General features: G+C 54.1%; 1 protein-coding gene across 1 annotated transcript in view; it reads right to left on the bottom strand.

Annotated features, from left to right (window-relative positions):
* Positions 1–20,000, bottom strand: part of LOC133132198 (histone-lysine N-methyltransferase 2A-like) — a 63,906-nt gene that overhangs the window by 33,086 nt on the left and 10,820 nt on the right. Inside the window, exons 2-8 of the mRNA XM_061247482.1 lie at positions 8,056–8,128; positions 4,425–7,804; positions 3,208–3,385; positions 2,091–2,325; positions 1,560–1,624; positions 744–1,229; positions 303–373 (exon numbers count right to left, since the gene is read on the bottom strand). Of these exons, the coding sequence (XP_061103466.1) occupies positions 303–373; positions 744–1,229; positions 1,560–1,624; positions 2,091–2,325; positions 3,208–3,385; positions 4,425–7,804; positions 8,056–8,128 (4,488 nt within the window). The remainder of the gene's footprint in view (positions 1–302; positions 374–743; positions 1,230–1,559; positions 1,625–2,090; positions 2,326–3,207; positions 3,386–4,424; positions 7,805–8,055; positions 8,129–20,000) is intronic.

The raw sequence follows: 20,000 nt of genomic DNA, 5'->3' as shown, positions 1-20,000 counted from the left end.
ACCAGCAGGGAGGCGGGAGTGAAAGAAGGAGGGGGGGGAAAAGAGGAAAGTGGAGCGCGATGGAGATGGAGGGAAAAGGATGAGGTAAAGGAAGGGAGGCAGAAGAAATGGGACAAGAAAAGACAGAGGGAAAGATGATGAAACAAAATGAAATAAAGACAGGTATGGTGAGGAGACCGGAGTTCACAGCAACAGGACACCAGTCCGATAGGAGATAGGAGACAGAGCTCCTTTCTCCCCAGTGTTGAAAGCAGACTCTACCCTGGGCGAAAGGTGAAGACACAAAGTGCTACGGGGCTTACCTTTTCTTTGGGTTTCTGTTTAGGGGCCAGTGCACACCGAGGAGCCAGTTTCTTCTGTTTGGCTTCTATGGCTGAAAGACCACACACATCCACAAACATGAATATAAGAGCGCGCGCACGCGCACACACACACACACACACACACAAACACACACACAAACACACACAAACACACACAAAACACACACAGACTCAGAACAAACAAAAATGCAAACCCATAAACATTAACCCAAACACACACCCACACATACAAACCCACATCCACAAACCCACATGCCCATCATCATAATCACTGCAGAAATCCAGGGTCTCAATCTAAGCCCATTGAAAATCATGGCAAAGCTCACACTGACGGTATTTCCGGTACCTGAAGCCCAAGACCCCACTTGGGCCAAACTTTAAATACACCTCAAAAAGTGTGTAAACACGACCAGCCCTCACCTGTGTCTGCCCCGAGCGTGGCCACGCCCTTCTGCTGGGGCTTCGTCTTGGACTCGGGGGCGGGGGGGTGGGTCGAGACCGCCTCCTTTTTTGGGGGCGCCTGGCTCTGCGGGTTCTGCGGCGGAGTGGGCTGGCCGGCGGGCGTGGCCGGGGCGGGGGCGGGGTGGGGCGGAGACGGGGCGGGCTGCGACGCCTTGCGCTCCTTCCGGGACGCGGCGCCGGGGGCCGCCGGGGGCTGCTTGGGCTCCTGCCCCGGGGCGGAGCTCGGGGCCACCGGGGGGTCCTTTGGGGCGGGGCTGGTCGCCGGGGGAGACGGCTTCTGCTTCTCCTCGTTGTGCTTCGGGGGCGGGGTTTCACTCTTCTTGCGAACAGGCTCCTCCCTCTGCGGGGGCGGGGCCGGCTTCGGGTCTCCCTCGGCGGGCTGGCTCTTGGCCGAGTGGTGCGCCTCCTTTTTTTCTCCCATTCTCCTCCTCTTGGCTTTCTTAGCTGCACGCGAGAGGACAGCAGGGGAAAATCATGGCAATGGCAATCATGGCAATTTAGCCGATTACTCTGGCTAAATGAGCTCACTGGCCGGATACACCAACACTAGTTCACTGAGATTCGATCACAGTAAAACCGTATCATACAGGGACACAAGAACAGTCTTTGACTGGCATTCATGCATTCACCAAGAAATGTAGCTAAAATGTCAGGATGGCATAAATGTTAGAGCCAATTAAATAATTAAGGCCAGCGGTTGGGCATGAAAACCAGAAACGGATACGGCCCTCGTTGCCGGGGTCAGGGGAAACGGGGTCGGGGGAAACGCCTCACCTTCTGCTTGTTTCTGGAGAAACGCCTTTGAGGGCATCCACTGCAGGTTCTGGCACTTCCGGACTCTGTGAGGCAAAAAAATAATAAAGAAAAATCGTTTTTTAATGAGCCCACTGTAAAAGCTTCGGTTAAAGCTCCCAACGAAATTCTGCAGTTCACAGCAAACAAAAATTCTGCAGACTACACTCTAAACAGGATCCTCTGGTCTATTTGAATATTCCAGGGAGGTATATGCATTTAAATACTTCAGAGAGGAGGAAAATCCTCGACCAAAAAACAAACCCAAAGGCACAGAGCTCTCACTCTGCGCTCCCTCTCACTCTGCGCTCCCTCTCACTCTGCGCTCCCTCTCACTCTGCGCTCCCTCCCACTCTGCGCTCCCTCCCACTCTGCGCTCCCTCCCACTCTGCGCTCCCTCCCACTCTGCGCTCCCTCCCACTCTGCGCTCCCTCCCACTCTGCGCTCTCTCACTCTGCGCTCTCTCACTCTGCTCCATATCACTCTGAGGGGCAGCACACTGTTCTCACTCACTTGCAGCACTGCTTCTTGATATTGCGCCCCCCGAATTTGGGCTTGTCCAGGCAGTTGGTGCACACGCCGCAGTCCTCCGGGACCTGGCAGCCGGGGCACTGGCCACAGCGTCGGGACCGGCGGCCCTTCCTGGCCGGGGGCTCCTGCAGCGCGCGGTGTCGCGTGATTGGCTTGATGGGCTTGATGGGCGGGGCGGAGGGCTCCGCCTCCTCGGAACCCGCAACGGACGACTTGTCTGTGTCAAAAGGGCAACGACAGGGTCATTCAGGACTCCTAACGGTGCAGAGAGGAGCCGCAGCAATAACCGCGCTCGAACCACAACACTGTCTGTCCCTCCCCCTTCTCTGTGAACGCGCTGGCGTTGAAACGCGATTGGTTGCGGCAATTAGAGCCGATTTTCAACCAATGAGCTTTCGTTATTGTACAGCTACACAATGTTTAACTGTACAATGCCAGTTAGGCAGTGCCAAGAAAATGAGAAAGGTGTGCGTGTGTGTGTGTGTATGTGTGTGTGTGTGCGTGTGTATGTGCGTGCGTGCGTGCGTGTGCGTGTGCGTGTGTCCATCAACTGCATATTTTGAAACCCGAATTATAACCCTATAAACACAGGTGAGTCAACATGTCGGTGAGCCTTTTTCAATGATAGGAAGGGATTTACAATGGTCTTGTAACAATGTTTTAACACAACGATTTGACCTATTGTACCTTTGAAGGACGAGGATGCATTCGCATTGACAAACTGCTCGATAAACATCCCATGACTCTCGTTAAGAGAGCGTGAGGCTTCATGACCACATAATGGATGAGAGCCATGAGACCCTGTCAATCTCTAGTGTGAACCAAGTTGCTCTCCAAAGCAAAATTCTACAGCGGCTTTAAATCAGCACGTCGCCGACAATGCATCGGGAAATCCACTCCGAATATCGCGATCGCGATCACAATCCGAATATCGCTCGGCTGGATCACAGATGTTAAGTGCAACGGCTCAGGTACTGTTAGGTCAGTAAGGTGTAAAAAAATTCAGATACGTTGCGTAAAGTGTAAAGTTTAGGTAACGGCGGCCCAGTAAAGGACGAGTAATGTTCCCTCTCTCTCTCTCTCCCCCTCTCCCTCTCACCGTCATTCCCCATGGAAGACAGGATCTTCTCCCTCTCCTCCCAGGGCAAGGCACTGAGGGTGGGCATGTCGTCTGGGAAAACAGCCCTGTTGCGTCCCAAGGCCACAGCGGCTCGACGGCACACGTGCTTGATGCGCGGGCCCCTGGCCACGCCCTCCGCACCACTGCCCTCCTGGCCCTGCCCCACCCCCACAAACAAACAAACAAACAAACAAACAAACAAAAAAGTTCAGAACTGTGCCCAGCAAATCCCCCCCCCAAACTTTAACCAGGGGATCTAACAGCAAAAATGTCCCAAGGGGTGAGCTATATTATATTACAGTCCTGTTGCTAAACAAAGTCAAATAAACAGTACTGATACACAGTGGTTGGTAAGCACATTGGTATATCAACAGTCAGTTTCTGCCATGCCAGGTTTTTTTTTTTTTTTTTACAAGATGCAACTTAGAGCACTGCTATGTACTAAGTAGTGTTACATAGAGGGGGGGAAGTGTCTAAAAAGGATGCATTTCTTACATCCTATCATGTAAAACGACTCATTCCACCACTATGTTTCAGTTTGACAGAGCTAGACCTTTCAGAATGGTCCTTTTTCTGTATGACTGTGCGACACCCAGTCCAAGTACAACCCCCCCCCCAGCACTGACTCAGAGAGCTGCTGCTGCCAGGAAACATACTGAAGAATGACGGTTTTCCAGTAAATCTGCTCCAGTCTGCACTACGGCCATTTCCTCAAACTCATGACCTCGGCTCCCATATAATTACAACCTTACGGCACGACCTCCAATTATGGATTCTATGCACAAGTCAGTGAGTACTTCATAAGGTATTTTTTGACTCAAGCCTTCTGCTGCTGTAGCCTACCCACTTAAGAGGTTTGACATGAACAAGCTTTGTGGAACTCCTGCTAACTAGATGTTTTGAGTTTTTCCCACCATTCTCTGCAACCACTAGTTGTGCTTGAAAATCCCAGGAGATCAGCAGTTTCTGAGATACTCAAACCACCAAAACAATCGAAACAATCTACATGGACACACACTACTCCAGTTTAGTGGAAACACACTTGAATTTTAGGGTGACCGGCCCCAATTTTTACATTTCACAGCAATTCCCATTTGAACAGTTCAAATTATGCACCACACTAGAAGGTAAAATGTCTGAATCACCCATGGAGGTAATCAAACAAGCAGTCCTCTTAAAGAAAGGGAGGTACGAACCTGCACTTTGGGCTGCTCTGTGCTCTTTAGGGACTTGTTCCTCTCGATCTTGAAGAGCTGGTCCTTTGCCTTCTTCAGCAGCCCCGCCACCCGTTTGTCGGCGACCTGCTGCTTCTCGGCCTGGGCCAGCATGGAGCCCAGTGAGGCCACGGGGGACGGCCTCCTCTGGAGCCCCTCCTGCCTGGACTGGGGAGAGAGGCCGCCGGCCCGCTCCTTCTCCCTCTCCCTCTCCTTGTCCGGGGTCTCCGCCTCCTGGCCCCTGTCCGCCAGCCGACCTTTTTTGGCAGGGCGACCTTTGGGCGTGGCACCGGTGGCGGGTCCCTGGAGGACCGTCCCATCCACGGGTGCAGGCGTGGGGGTAACCTCCGCGCCCGCATCGATGGACAGGGACTTCTTCCTGCCCGGGGTCTTTTTTGGGGCGACGGGCGGCAGGGAGTCCACGCCCTCCTTCCCGTCCAAGAGTCCGGGCGCCGCTCCAGAGACGCCCTCCACGGCGGCGCCCTTCCCTCTCCGCTCCCTCTCTTTCCGACCCTCCTTCTTGTTCTCCTTCTCACGTTCTTTCGCTCTCTCCAGGTCTCGGTCCCTCTCCCGGGGAACGGCGTCTCTGGAGGCGGATGAGGACCTCTCCCGCCCGGCTCCGGCACTGAAGAGGGGGAAGAGCGGGGAGGAGGAAGAGGAGGAGTCTCCGGCCACGCCCAGGCCGGCCGCGGCCCTCCGGCCGACAGCGCCGGGCGGGTACGAGTCCCCGGGGCCCTCCGGCGGGAAGCCCAGAGATCCAGGCGGGAAGGTGCTGAAGGTGGGAGTTAAGGCACTGACCGCCACGCCCGGCAGCGGGCTGGAGCCGGCGGAGGCGTGAGCCGACAGGGGGGAGAGTTCGGAGGGGGGCTTGCCCACCTGGCTGCTCCGGGTGGTCATGGAGTGCGAGGGGGACCTCGGGTGGCCCCGCAGGGTGCCGAACCCCCGGCGCCTCCTGCCGCTGCGCCGCCCCGCCCTGACGCCCGCGGCGGCCGCAGAGTGCAGGGAGGAGACGGAGCCCGAGCTGGCCGCCGGCGACGCCATGGTGACCGACTCAAAGATGCGAGAGTGCGCCTCGCTGGGGGTGAACTGGGGCGCCCGGAGCAGGGGGCTGCGCTTGTGGAGGGGCGTCTCGAACCGGGACGACGGCATGCGGTGGGGGTGTGGGTGGGGATGCGGGTGCGGGTGGGGGTGGGGGTGGGGGTGGAGAGGCGAGAACAGCCGGGTGCCCGCCCCGGAACCTCCGCCCTGGTTGGGGAACCCCGCGGGAGCGCCGCCTCCGCCCGGTCCGGCGCCCGTGCTCGGGGGCAGCAGGCCCACGTCCTCGGCGGTGAGCGGCGGCGGGCGGAAGTTGTCGAAGACGGGCTTGCGGATCAGGCCCTCCTTGGCGTACTTGGCGGAGGAGAAGCAGCGCTGCTCGGAGCGGGACGCGGAGGTCCAGCGGAAGGTGGGCTCCCGCAGGATGGAGGCGCGCTTCTCCTGCAGGGGCGACAGCACGGGGGCGGGGATGAAGGGGGCAATGGGGTGCGGCGGGATGATCCAGGCCGAGTGGGGGTGGTGCTCGCTGATGGCGGAGGCGGAGGAAGGGGCAGGCTGCGGGGGCGCCAGGAGAGGGGGCGGAGGGGGCGAGGAAGAGGAGGACGCCGTGGAAGAGGCCTGCTGGGACCCCGCCCGGGAGGAGGACGTCAGCAGCACCCCGGGGCTGATCACCGACTTCTTCCGCCCGTCGAGCATCCCGCCGCGGGCAGCGCCCTGGCCGCGTCTCCCCCTCCTGCCGCGCTCCATCAGCGGGGCGTGCTCGGGCTCGGAGGGGGGCGACGGGGGGCGCGAGGCCAGGAGCAGCCCGGCCTCGTGCTCGCCCCGGGACGACGGCGAGGCGTCGGGCTCGTCGGACGCGGCCGGCGTGCGCTCGGACGCCTGCGAGTCGCAGGAGGAGTCCAGGCTGGGGCTGGAGGAGCGGGAGGAGTCCCCGGAGGACAGCTGGGAGGAGTGCTGCGAGGGCGCGCTGGAGCCGCAGGACGCCGCGCTGCTGCTGAAGCGCCCGTTGCTGGTGCTGTTGTTGCAGCTGCCGGCGTGCAGCAGGCCGGGGGCGGGCGGGGCGCTGGCGGCCGCGGGAGGGGGCAGGGGAGGGGTGCCCGGGGGCGCCGCGGGGCCCGCGGAGACGGACGCCCCGGGGGGAACGGGCGCGGCCAGGCCGGAGGAAGGGACAGCGGAGGGCTGCGAGGCCGAGGCGGAGGGGGCCGCCTCCAGCCGGGGCATCTTGAGGTGGGGCGGGGGCGACCCGAAGCTGGCCTCGTCCTCGATGAAGCGCTTGGGCGTCTTGATGATGCGCAGGGAGACCGTGCTCACCACCGGCATGATGAACTGCCGGATGTTCTTCAGCTGCGTCCGTCTCCTCCGCCGGCCGGCCGCCTCCCCGCCCGGGCCGGTCGGCACGCCCGCCGCGCCCGCCCCCGACGACCCCTCCTTCTCCAGCAGCTTCTTCTGCGCCCCCTTCTTGGCACGCTGCAGCAGCTGCTTGGCGATGGTGGCGTCGGTGCGCTTGGAGGGCGGGACCACGCGCACGGGCTTGACGCGCCGCGGGCTCTGCCTCACGCCCACCGGCCGGTTCGGCCGCACGGACGCGGCCTCGGGAGCAGCGGCGGACGGGGGCGTCCGGGCGTCCGGAGCGAGGGAGGCCTGGAGCTCGTGCGCGCCCGCGGGGGCGGGCTCTCGATCCCGCCGCAGTCTGAAGGCCTTCCGCTTTCTTTCGCCGACGGGCAGCTGGGCCGCCGAGGCGGTGGAGGCCTGGCTGGCGGCGGCAGCAGCAGCGGCGGCGGCGGCGGCCTCCGCTTTGAGCCGCTCCACCGAAGGGGGGCGGCCCCGCCTCCGTCTCTGCCCCGCGGGGCCCGGGACGCCCTTCTTCACGCTGGCGGCCGCCACCGCCGCCGCCGCGGCCGCTTTGAGCTGGGACTTGAGCTTCACCGAGCGCAGGCGCTTGGCTTTGGAGATGCTGGAGACACGGCCCACGCGGGGCCCCCGGGGGCCCTTGGTCCAGCCTTGCGTCTGTTGCTGCACCGACCCCAGGGGGGTCCGCCGAGCCACCTTCCGGCCCTTCTCCTCCTCGCCTGTCCCCGACTGCTCCGCGGCGTCCTTGCCCTCCGCCGCCCCCTGGCTCCTCTGACTGGCCGAGGCCGGGGGACGGCCTCTCCTCTTGTCCCCGGACCCCGGGGGCCTCCCGGGGGGCCTCTTGACCTTCTCCGGGGGCGGGCCTCCGCCCTCGGGCTTGCCATAGGCGGAGGTGGCGGGTGGGGCGGAGGGACCCCTCTGTGCCGTTAGCGCCCGGGGCGGGCGGCCCCTGGGCTTCTTCTCCTGTGCAGACTTGGCTGGGAAAAAAAAAAAAAGAAGAAAAACATAAACATACCAACGAATTGTTTTCCCAAACACTTTTCGGAAAGGCTGTTAAGTAATCAGATACACAAAGAGAGAAAGTGCTTAAAACACCTCCCACTCAGTTCCCAGTCCCCGATGGGCGCGCCGCAGCTTTTTACGAAGCTTCATGAAGGCTCTTAAGCAGACGGGATCTGTAATCAATCGGCCCGGGTGGATTTCCAGAGCGAGAGGGTGGGGATCGTACCTGCGGTGGGCCTGGTGGCGCTCTGTGATCTTCTGTTTCCGACCTGCGTCCTGAATCCGCAGAACGGCTCCTCCTACGGGAACGCCAAACAGGGGGAAGAAAAAAACAAAAGAAAACACCAAGATGGAACATCAATGCTGCATAACATATTTGACTCAAAGCAGGCAAACCGCGAAAAGAGGGAAAATAAAGACAACGTGACCGCGAAAGAAAGCGTCTGAGAATCTGGGCCTTTGATTTTTTTTTTTTTCTTGGGTCTAACGGCAGTTGCAGATGGGGTTTGGATTCTCGGGCCAGGGTGACTCACCTCATGCCAGAAAACGCTCAGTCAGAACAGCGGGCGGCCGAATCCCCCTGCGGTGGTTAGGGGGGGGAGACTGGCCTAGCTCGCGCACACCCTCTGACTCACCCACATCTTTTCTCCACAATAAAATCCTGACATGATCCGGGGCCGGGGGGGGGTGTTGTGGTGAACCAAACGGCCCTTCAGGAATGGAAGAGCCGTGCGAATGACCGGAGCAGTAGGACCCCGCGGTCACAGCCACTTTCATTGCCGTTTTTTTTTTTTTTTTTTGATCGCCGATCCGCCCCCCCCTCTCGCACTTGCGACGGGACTTTGTCGACTCGTGTCTAAATCGCCCGGGCTACAGCTCCTAACGGGGTGTGGTAATGTGCTAAGGACTGACACATAAAGGGAGAATTTTTTTTCTTTTCTTTGTTTTTTTTTTTTCTGAGGGGGGAATTTTCCCTGGAAGATTAAAAAGTCATTTGGAGCGAGAGATTAGAAGCGGTGTTGGACAGCTCACTCGGGTTTGTCTGCCTGCATACAGGCACTGCCAGTTTAAATTCAGCTCGGGGTTTTGGTCAGGCATAAGCTCCCCATGACAAATCATTTTTTCTTTGACTCTTTCGTGGCTCCGAGTTCTCCTCCGCCCCCCGACCCCCCGCCCCACCAACATCAACAGGACTGAATACGCTACACACCCAAAGTTGAAAACACAAGCTTGATCACTGAACACCCGCCAGTGATTACAAGGCATCTGGCTAACCTTTTATCCAAAGCGACTTGCAGTTGATTAGACGAAGCAGGAGACAATCCTCCCCTGGAGCAATGCTGGGTCAAGGGCCTTTGCTCAAGGGCCCAACGGCTGTGCGGATCTTATTGCGGGGATCGAACCACCGCTACGCTACAGGCCGCTAATGTTTAGCGCTGCACTGCTAGACAACAATGCCACTGGGGTCACCTGACCACACGCATCACTCACTGCACTTCCTGTCCCCAGTGTGGGCGGGCGGGCGGGCGCAGCGAGTCTCAAGAAGTCTAGGTCACGAAACCACAGCGCGGCTCTCGCTGGTGTCGACGAGCCGCGCGCGCGAAGCGGAAAGCACCGCCGTGTTCCACACGCGCGCCCATATTCCACAGTCACCGCTACTTTTAAACGCATTTCACCGCGCCGGCGTGTACGGCTGCGGCACGTTCAGTGAATTCACTTTCTTTCATTTTCCCCCCCATCAACGGTACCATCTTCCATTCCTTGGGACCCATGTCCCTATAACATACCTACATTCATCCGGTGGGCGGCCTGTAGTGTAGTGGTTATGGTGCGTGACTGGGACACACAAGGTCGGTGGTTCGATCCCCAAGGTAGCCACAATAATATCCGCACAGCCTTTGGGCCCTTGAGCAAGGCTCTTAACCCTGCATTGCTCCAGGGGAGGACTGTCTCCTGATTAGTCTAATCAACTGTACGTCACCCTGGATAAGAGCATCGGCAAAATGCCATTAATGTAATGTAACGCAAGAAAACTGGCATTGGGAGACGAGGATATGCATAGTAAGGAAAGGAACACACTACCAAACGAAAACCCTTCCACCACTGAGCAAAGCTTTGGCACTGTGCGTTACATCTTGGCACTCTACAGTCAATGACATGTCCAGGATGAGATTCCAGACTATACTGCTGGTGAAAGGGCCAAAGACTAGTACTGGGGCCCCAGTAGTGTGCTCTCTCATCACAGCCACTGCATTACAGAGCTTACCGGTTATCCACGTACGAGTCTCCAGTGCATCTTTCCTGCCAAAGAGCACCAGCCAACTTCAGCACTGGAGTCGGGGCAGGTGATATGATCGCAGGTGACTGGCCACAGCTGTTATTCATTGCAATCACTGTAACTGTGGCCAATCACCTCGTTATGGAGCTGCACCAGAGGCCTGGTTCTCAGACCCAGAGAGGCATTCCTGGGACCGAATAGAGACGGCTTTGGGTAAGACAGGCTGGAAGGCTCAATGTTTGGCTTGGTTTATCATTTCGTTTGTTGGACCTCCTTGCCTGGTTTTTCCCCTGATGAGCATTTTGTGGTCTCGTTTCATATCATGTTTTTGTTGGGATTTTGTCGGGTTTTAACGGAATAAAATAGCCAGGTAATTTTGGGGTTTCCCTGTCCGTTCATCTGGTGATGAAAAGGCCATACATTTCCCAAATAAGATCTATGTTACTGTTGGTTGTTCAAGCTAAATACTCATCAATACACTGAGGGAAACTCCATTTTTTTTTTTTTTTTTTTTTACAAAACATTACATTACATTATTGGCATTTGTCAGACGCTCTTATCCAGAGCAACAAACTAGCAACAACCTTTGTTTTTGAATCATGGCATCACGTTTCCTTCCGTCGTTTATCACACACACACACACAGAGCGGATAGAGAAAATCTTTTACCCTCAAAGACAGAACTGTTTTCCAAACCCCTTCCTACCGCAGTTCCGAGCGCAAACCGGCCAGCCAGCGGCCCAAACGGGTAGAGAGGAGCCAGACCTGCGGTGGAGAGCTGGCCTACCTCACACCTGCAGCTCGAAGAGAGAGAGAGCAGGGCGCAGAGCAGCACGCAAGCCTCCCTCTCTGCCTCCACGAGCTCTCGCCCGGCGGCCTGACGAGACCCCCGCTCGCTCAGGAACCCCGCCGAGATCCTCGCGAAGCCGCCAGAGGACACGGCGCCGCCGCCGAAGGGGCTTCTCGGGCTCGTTTGATCGCCTTTGTCCTTGGGTCTGTAGCGCAAGTATCGAGTGGGCTTCTCGGAGCTCAAGCGCTTTAAGATCGCAATCCTCCACCTGACATACTTTTTTATTATTTTTTTCCTCCCCCAAAGTTCTCAGTGAAGAGCCCTTGCACGGGGTTCAGCGACAGAACGAGTAAATGTTATCCTTTATTTTTTTCTGTCGCTTGCTACGCCTACGGCTTCATTTTAACCGAGAATAAGTGAAACTTTGGTTTCTTCACAGTGCCCTAAAGAGATAATTTCTTTTTGTTTTTGCATTTTCTATATTCTGAGGTGTTTGGAGAATGTGAAAGCACTGGAATTAATGAGGATTTATATTCTTGAATGACACTGAATAAGCATACTAGCGAATAAAATATTCCCATCTATATGCATGCAAAGTTCAATGGCCTTCATTCCATCAATGCAGTCAGTCACATCATTGTTTTTTTTTGTACCTTAACTAAGAAAGCTGAAATATGCAAGATACCAAAGATATGGATATTGCTGACAGGGATTTCCGGTGTTTAAAACCAAAAAATATTTTTTTTTCTTTCCACAGCAGTACAATGAAAGTCATGAGACATTACCAAAAAAAAAAAAAAAAAAAAAAAAAAAAAACAACATTCAGCATTTATGGACTAATTTGCCTCAACGATGCACTCACGAGCAAACAACAAATTCACCTTAGAAATGATGTGCCCTTGTAACACCTCTTTTCAGACCCAGTTGGAGCAGATGCCAGGGATGTGACATCATCAACGACATCACACAGCCAAGCAACAGCTGCTGGAGGAAGGAAGGGCGAGCGATGGATGGAGGGGGGATGGGCTGGGGGGGGGGGGGGGGTCACCTTTTTGGGAGCCCTCGTTTCTCACTCACTTCCCACATTAACCAAATTTAAAGAAAAAACTGTAAGCAACTGGGCTGAACCCCGCTGTGCAGATCAAAGGCAGCTCACCCCTGTGGCCTGTAACCACCAGCTCTGGCTGATTAAAGCCAACAAAAGGCTTCAGACGGGCGAACGGCCCCCAAAGAGTCACACGCGGTCCCACCCCACCCCCCCCGTCCCTCCCAACCCCCCCCCCCTCCTCCGCCAAAGAGTTTTTACAAACACGCAGCCAGCCTTCTGGCTGCGCCTTCTGCTGCATAGAAGGGGTGAGCTTAGCGCTAGCCGCAGAAAAGAAACACATGGCTACACGCTAGAATTATGTGCTCAGCGTCTGGGAGCCGAGGTATTGTTCTGGGAAAGAATGGCCCCTGCGGCCGACCAGTAAACCCTGGATGTATAATTGTAAATGTATACGTGATGGCAGTCCGTTTCCACAACCAAACTGCCTGCCGCTTCGTACCCTTTCGATGGACGACTACAGCAATCTCCCCACTACTCTGGCACCGGCCACTCAATTACTATAATAACCCCCGTGGCAAGCTTCTCGGTACTACACTAAACACAACAATAGCAACCACACCACCACAGTTTACTATTGCGTTATAGCGTGGTAGCGCTACCTGCCACTGAACGACCCCACAGATCATTCATAACATAATACAACATGATATAAAATAATGGCAGGAACAGGCCATTCGGCCCAGCAATGCTTGCGTTTTCCGACCCAAGTGCCTGCGGCTAATGTTAAGATTTTCCCATTTTTCTGAAGCTATGTCATCTGCTCTGTCTGCTCCTCGAGACAACAGCTGTGCCAGTGGTGGGGGCAGAAACAAGCATTCACAGTAGGTCACATTTAATCTAGCTATACGTTTATATAATTTTACAGTTCATATGTACATTGTTAGTTAATTCTAGTGAAACTAGTGAAAAGTTTCCCATAGGCTAACGTTAGCTAGCTAACAAACGTTAACTCAACTTTGCTAGCTAGCATCAAACTGACTGTGTAACGGGTAACTTAACGTTAACAAATAAGCGTATAACGTAATTATAAGGTTAATTAATGCTAATGGTAACTAGCGAGCTAGTTAACTACTGTAGTACTCCAGTGTCTACAGGGACGGTCAGCTGTTCAAAGCGCTTTGCTTAGCGACAGCTATGGATTTGATGGCAACAGTGTCAAAACAGATCTATTTCCGGTCACTGTAGCTGTTCCAAAGTCTGCAGTTGCTTAAAGTCCCTAATGAGTTTGTCATGCGGTACCTAATCAAATGCTTTCTAAATGTACAATATCATAAGCCGTGCTAATGTCAGAACACTTGGTAGCTTCATGTCAGGTGCATAATGTCACCTTCCTGTAAGCTATGACCAGTCTGGCCAGTCCGTTTCTTTGCAAACTTTAGAGACTAGTATGCATAAAATTCCCAGGAGATCAGCAGCTTCTGAGATACTCAAACCACCCTGTCTGCCACCAACAATCATTCCATGGTCAAAGTCACTTAGATTACATTTTTTCCCCATTCTGATGGTTGATGTGAACATTAACTGAAGCTCCTGACCCGTATCTACATGATTGAATGCATTGCACTGCTGCCACACAATTGGCTGATTAGATAATCACATGAATAAGTGTAATAAAGTAAAAATGTTCCTAATAAAGTGATCATGAGTGTATATTGGTATTTTCCATTCAGCCACCGCATTAATCCCCATAGAATACTACCTTTCACCATACAAACCCCCACACCAAACTACCTTCCACTCAAGCACGATATTAACCCCCAAGCCAAATGACCCTCCATGCAACCACCGCACTAGACGCCATACCAAACTACCTTCCACTGAACCACTGTGCTAACCCCCTTTTGCAAACTACCTACCAAACACTTTACCAGCCCCCATAACAAACATACCTTCCAACTACTAGTATACTAATCCACTTGTTGCAAACTACCATACCATCCACTTGCTCACCCCCATATGAGAAACTACCTTTCACTATGCCTTAGCCCGGGGCAGCCTGTAGCATAGTGGTTAAGGTACATGACTGGGACATGCAAGGTCGGCGGTTCGATCCCCGGTGTAGCCACAATAAGATCCGCACAGCCGTTGGGCCCTTGAGCAAGGCCCTTAACCCTGCATTGCTCCAGGGGAGGATTGTCTCTTGCTTAGTCTTATCGACTGTACGTCGCTCTGGATAAGAGCGTCTGCCAAATGCCAATAATGTAATGTAATGTAATGTAGCCCACCAGATGACTGCAAATGTGACTACAATTACTATACAATTACTATAGCTGGCCAATATATGCCTACAAAAGCGTGCACACGTGCATGGCCACACGTGCACACCCGCACATGCACACTGGCCACACGTGCACACCCGCACATGCACACTGGCCACACCTGTGTGGCTGCAGGACCGGAGTCTCAGACTGCTAAATTAGGCCACGCTCTGCCTGCATACCTCAACCTGTCCCAGAGGCTTCCGCAGAACCCCACAAGCACAGGCGCGCAGGTGCTGACCAGAGCTCCAATCACAATCGCACATTAAAGTCATTTAAGTGCAGGCTGGAAGAGACCCTCACAGACCTGTGTCTCAGGGCATTTTGTTTGGGGTGAGAGGGGGCGGGGGGTGTGGGGTGGGTGGTGGGAGGGTAGAGGAGGCAGTCGACTTGGGACCTGTCCTGTGTTTGCGCCAAAGTACGCCTCACCGGTGGAGAGAGTCCCTTTCCTCCTTTCATCTGGTGGAAAAAGATTGCTACGGATCTGATTAATGCACTGCAGCCTGCCAGCCCCCTCCTACAGGTATTTCATTTCCACCGCTGGTGCATTTGCCACTTTTCTGCCGAATTCAATTTGTCACGGCACTAAAAATACCCACCCTCAAAAAGAAAAACATGCAAGCAAATTTGCCTTCAGTGGGGGAAGCTCAAAGCAAATTAAAATAAATACAGCTGTTCAGACGTTCTACGTAAAGCTCCGTGCCCGTCTCTCGCTTCACTCAATTGCTCCGATAAACGCTGAGCCCGTCGGAATAAACGCTCATGTCAGAATAAACGCTCACGTCAGAATCCTGCACTTCACGTGTCACACAGATGCACTCCGGGGATGGGAGGGCTTAGGATTACAGCGAACACTGCGCTTGAAACAAGGTACTGCACCGATAAAATAAGATAAGAGATAGAGGGAGGGCATACTATACGCTGGCTGATTAACCTGAAAAGAGTCAACTAACCCCAGCCGAGAAAACTTGAGTGGCTTCCTCCTTAAGTCTGACGATGCTGAAGCCAATTATCCAACACTTGCACGGTGCTAATCACAATGCAAGACTCCCAGTCTGGCTAATGAGGGATACAAAAGCCTGCATGTTCAGAGTTTCCCGCAGAGCTATTTAGCCTGAGCTGGGGCTGAATCCTGCGCCAGCCAAGGCCAAACGCGGACACGAAAACATACATTTGATTAGGATAAATGCCCAAATCCCATTTAATGACCAAAACAAAATTCAAGTGTCAAATGGTGCTTTAGGGACAACACTGAAACTAATGGTAAATTGCTGTACCGTGCAACAGGTGGACAGTGGTGAAGGCTCAAAAATCAACACATCGCTGCGCTGACCTCATGAGTTAAAAACAGCCCCACCACACACGCACGCACACGCACACACAGGCACGCACGCACGCACCCTTATGTGTCTTGCGTGCAGCGGTCGCGTTTCACTTCCAGTTGACCTTAAACACGGCAAGTGGACCAGCGCGCCTTCACCTCCACAACTTTCCCAAGGCAGGGCAGGGGGGTTCCGAGGCCCTTTTTTTGGCCGCCGCCATTTTAAATGCGAGGTGCCCACCCCGCAGCACGAACGACGGGAGAGGGACAGCAGGAAAAAGCGAATGAAGTCCTCGCCCGGCGCACGCTCCCCAGCGCACGCTCCCCAGGGCCGTGCGGTTTCTGACTGCAGCTGCCCTGCATTCCTGCGGGCAGAGCTTCAGCTGGAGGTAATCACAGCCACGCCGCTCCTCTGGAGCAACGGAAGAGCGACAGACAGACCCGCCTTCCCCGCGGGCCCAGCCCCTCCCTGTGCCGCAGGCCCTGCCCCAGCCCTGCCCACATCCCTCCTGAACCTAGGCCCACCCGCAAGACCCGTCCATCTAGGGCCAACGCCTTCACCCTCCGCCACCTGTCGGAGGCCTGGAGGTCAGGCTTTTCACCGAACTGATCCTGGTACAGCAGGAAGGCAGAACCAGTCCTGGGCTCTGTTCATGTTCACCCAAGGGAACAGGCCTCAGTCAAGTGGGGGCCCACCCGGCCCACGCCCGGCACAGCACAGACTGGATCGGCACACGCACCCTGCGAGCAGTTCTTCCCCAAGACTGACACTGATCACTACCCTCATATCTGCTGCTGAGCAGATGAACGTTACACAAGCAATCTTCTTGTACAAACAATCTTTAAAAATTCGAACAATTTGAAAGGATCGACAGCTACCAACTATGGACAGCACAGACAGGACTCGATTGGTTCTCCCTTGTTACTGTGACGGGCCCAATAGGCCAGAACCCCTGTAAAGCAGCCCACGGGGCCCATAGGCTGGAACGCACGCTGAAGTTACCATAACGACCTCATATCCACCAACGTCGCCCGTTCACCGCTTAACAGTGGCAGGGTTGGGCTTCTTTGAAACTGATTAAAGAGGAGGGAGGGAAGAAAGAGAGGGGCGTGTGTGTGTGTGTCAGAGAGTCAGAGAGACAGAGAGAGAGAGAGACAGAGAGACAGCGAGAGGCAGCGACAGAGACAGAGACAGAGACAGAGACAGAGACAGAGACAGAGACAGAGACAGAGACAGAGACAGAGACAGAGAGAGAGAGAGAGAGAGACAGAGAGAGAGAGAGAGAGAGAGAGAGAGAGAGAGAGAGAGAGAGAGAGAGAGAGGGAGGGAGAGAGAGAGAGAGAGAGAGGAGAGAGAGAGAGAGAGAGAGAGAGAGAGACGCTTTTGTTGCTCATACAGTGACAGGCTGGCAGCTTGTCCCTTTATTCTAGATTCGACTGCTTCATGATTTATTTATAGAGCCTCCAGCAGCTGCCCAAAAGTAGTGCAGGTATGACAGCTACACTACATACTTTATGCCGCACAAACAAGCAGTACAATACACAGACAGGCCTAATGCACCAATACACAGGGTAGGTACAAAACCAATACACGTGTACGCACACACACTCGCACACACAAAACAAACAGGTTTGCTCAATATGAGCAGCACACACCCCTCTGCACATGTGTACTGACACGCGCGCGCAGACACACCCACCCACATGCCTGTGAAGTCACTGCCTTTGGAGTGTGAGACCAGAAGGCAAGCCTCCCACAAACACCAACAGGGAGATCAAACAGGTCCCATCGTGTAAGATCCACAAGCCTGCAAGCAAATGTTACTATGAATGCAAAATGTGTTGCCTCCACACACACACACACACACACACACACACACACACACACACACACACACACACACACACACACACACACACACACACACACACACACACACACACACACACACACACACACACCACACACACACACACACACACACACACACACACACACGGTCCAGTTTGACACCCCAGGACTGGGCCAATCACAGGGAACGTGCCACTGCTGCAGACAGCAAGTTCAAACAAGTCTTTGCATAAATTCCCAAAAACTACATGCATTTTTTCACCCCCAGCACTACCAGTCCTGTGTTCTGAAGGAGAATCTAAAAACACCTAAAAGCATCTAAGAGCTAGCTGCCCTTGGAACATCGGGCAGAACCCGAGTATTTTCTCTCATTCTGGGGTGACGGACATGCGGGTGATCTCGAGCAACAGTAGATTTAGATCACACTCTCCGAGATGCTTGGGATCACAGAGAACCACCCGGGGGTGGATAACACAGGTCCACAGAGCACCATTAGGAATGGGAGCGGTCCAAACCTAGCTGAACAGCGAAAAGAAAAACCCAACGAGGAATGTTCTAGCGCGAGTGATCCAGCCCCAAATCCACCTGAACCAAAGACATTACGAGCTGCTGCAGTTCTTGTGAGCCTGTTGCATTATTAAAGACTTTAAAGAGACGTTCCTATCGCACAAATCTTCAGCCTTCAAACCTGAAGAGAAGTTCCTTGTTGTGGTGTTACGTGGTATTATGTTACTTATTTCACTAACACCACCACTTAAGGGAGATACAGAGCAAAGAACAATGCCTCTTTTGAGGCTGCAAACACACCTTCATCCTTCTCTTCGTGGAACACTTCACTGTAGGTTCCCCCCAGGTCTCTCTAGCAAGATAGCTCTACTTCAACGAGACTTCCAGGTTTAAAGAGTCACCAGTTACCTTCATCCGCTACTCTTTAGGGGCTACAGGGCACTGTAAGGGCATAAGAAACAGACCTAAACCCGCCGAGTTTAACGCAGGCCAAGAGACCCGTCGACTCGGCTGGGAAGCATGGAGGCCGAAGAAGAAGGAGAAGGAGAAGGAGAAGAAGAAGGAGAAGGAGCGGATTCTCACAATTAAGGCGCTAATTCACACAGCCAGAGCAGGGACTCGATCCTGCACCTGCACACAGACTCTGCAGACATGAAACCGATAACCTGCTTAAGTGCAAGATGCTTAAGACCACAGAGAGAACCCAAGCACAGGTCCGTGAAAGGCTTTGCCAGGTCCTGTTGTGCGTCATTCTAAATCTCACCAAAAAAAAAAACCGAAAAAAAAAAAACCACACGCTTGACGTCCTTTGAAAGAGGCTTCTCTGAGACGCCGCACCGAAAAAGGGAAAGCCGTGCATTAAGACCGGGGGTTTTCAGTACGACTCATCTCTCTTCACACCGAAGCCAAATTACAGGGGGGAATTCCAGGACCTGCGTTGATATCTTAATGGCTAAAAGAAAGCTAACAGTTAAGAGGACACAAAGCGCTTCACCCCACGTGTCTGAGTGCAGGCGTCCAATAAGGAGCAGCTGAGTGAGACACCGCTGTGGATCCTTATCTCATTAAAAAAATATCCTGAAATATAAAATGCATCACAGGCTCCAAAAGAAATCGATGCAGACTGTATGTAGGGATATGATTTTTCCCTATGACTGAAATGGCAACTTTCAACTCCCCCTGGTACACTCATTCTGACTAATCAGTGTTTCTAATATCTACCCACGCCACTTACAGGTGCTTGTGTTAAGCCTCTCATCGTTTGCATGCCTGTGTGAAGGACACACATTGAGCCTTCACTACCACTCACACAATTCATCTGGAGAGGTGCACACAATGTCAGATTCTTGAAGTCCAATGGATGGTTTCAAATAATTAACTCTCCACTCCAACCTAGTGCCTGGCAGGAGAGATATTGGAATGAGGTGAGATGTTGTCAGTGAACGACATGTTCAACACATGCCTTCACACACTGGCACAGGCAAAGGAGAGAGAGAAGTTACCAACCCCCCCCCCCCCCTCTCTCTCTCTCTCTCTCTCTCTCTCTCTCTCTCTCTCTCTCTTCTCCTCTCTCTCTCTCTCTCTCTCTCTCTCTCTCTCTCTCTCTCTCTGTCTCTCCCGCTCTCTCTCTCTCTCTGTCTCTCTGTGTCTCTCTCGCTCTCTCTGTGTCTGTCTCTCTCCATCTCTCTCCCTCCGTGTCTCCCTCTGTGTCTCTCCCCCTCTGTCTCTGTGTCTCCCTCTGTCTCCCTCTGTCTCTCTCTGTCTCTGTCTCTCTGTTTCTGTGTCTCTCTCTGTGTTTCTCTCTCTCTCTCTCTCTCTGTCTGTCTCTCTGTCTCCCTCGGTCTCTGTCTCTCTGTTTCTGTGTCTCTCTTGTCTCTCTTTGTCTCTCTGTTTCTGTGTCTCTCTTTGTCTCTCTGTTTCTGTGTCTCTCTTTGTCTCTCTGTTTCTGTGTCTCTCTCTGTGTGTCTGTCTCTCCCGCTCTCTCTGTGTGTCTGTCTCTCCGCTCTCTCTCTCTGTCTCTCTCGCTCTCTCTCGCTCTCTCTCTCTCTCTCGCTCTCT

Source organism: Conger conger, chromosome 7, assembly GCF_963514075.1.
Source record: "Conger conger chromosome 7, fConCon1.1, whole genome shotgun sequence".
NCBI classification, from domain to species: Eukaryota; Metazoa; Chordata; class Actinopteri; order Anguilliformes; family Congridae; genus Conger; species Conger conger.
Note: the sequence above shows the minus strand (reverse complement) of the source record. Positions and strands in the feature narration are given on the sequence as shown.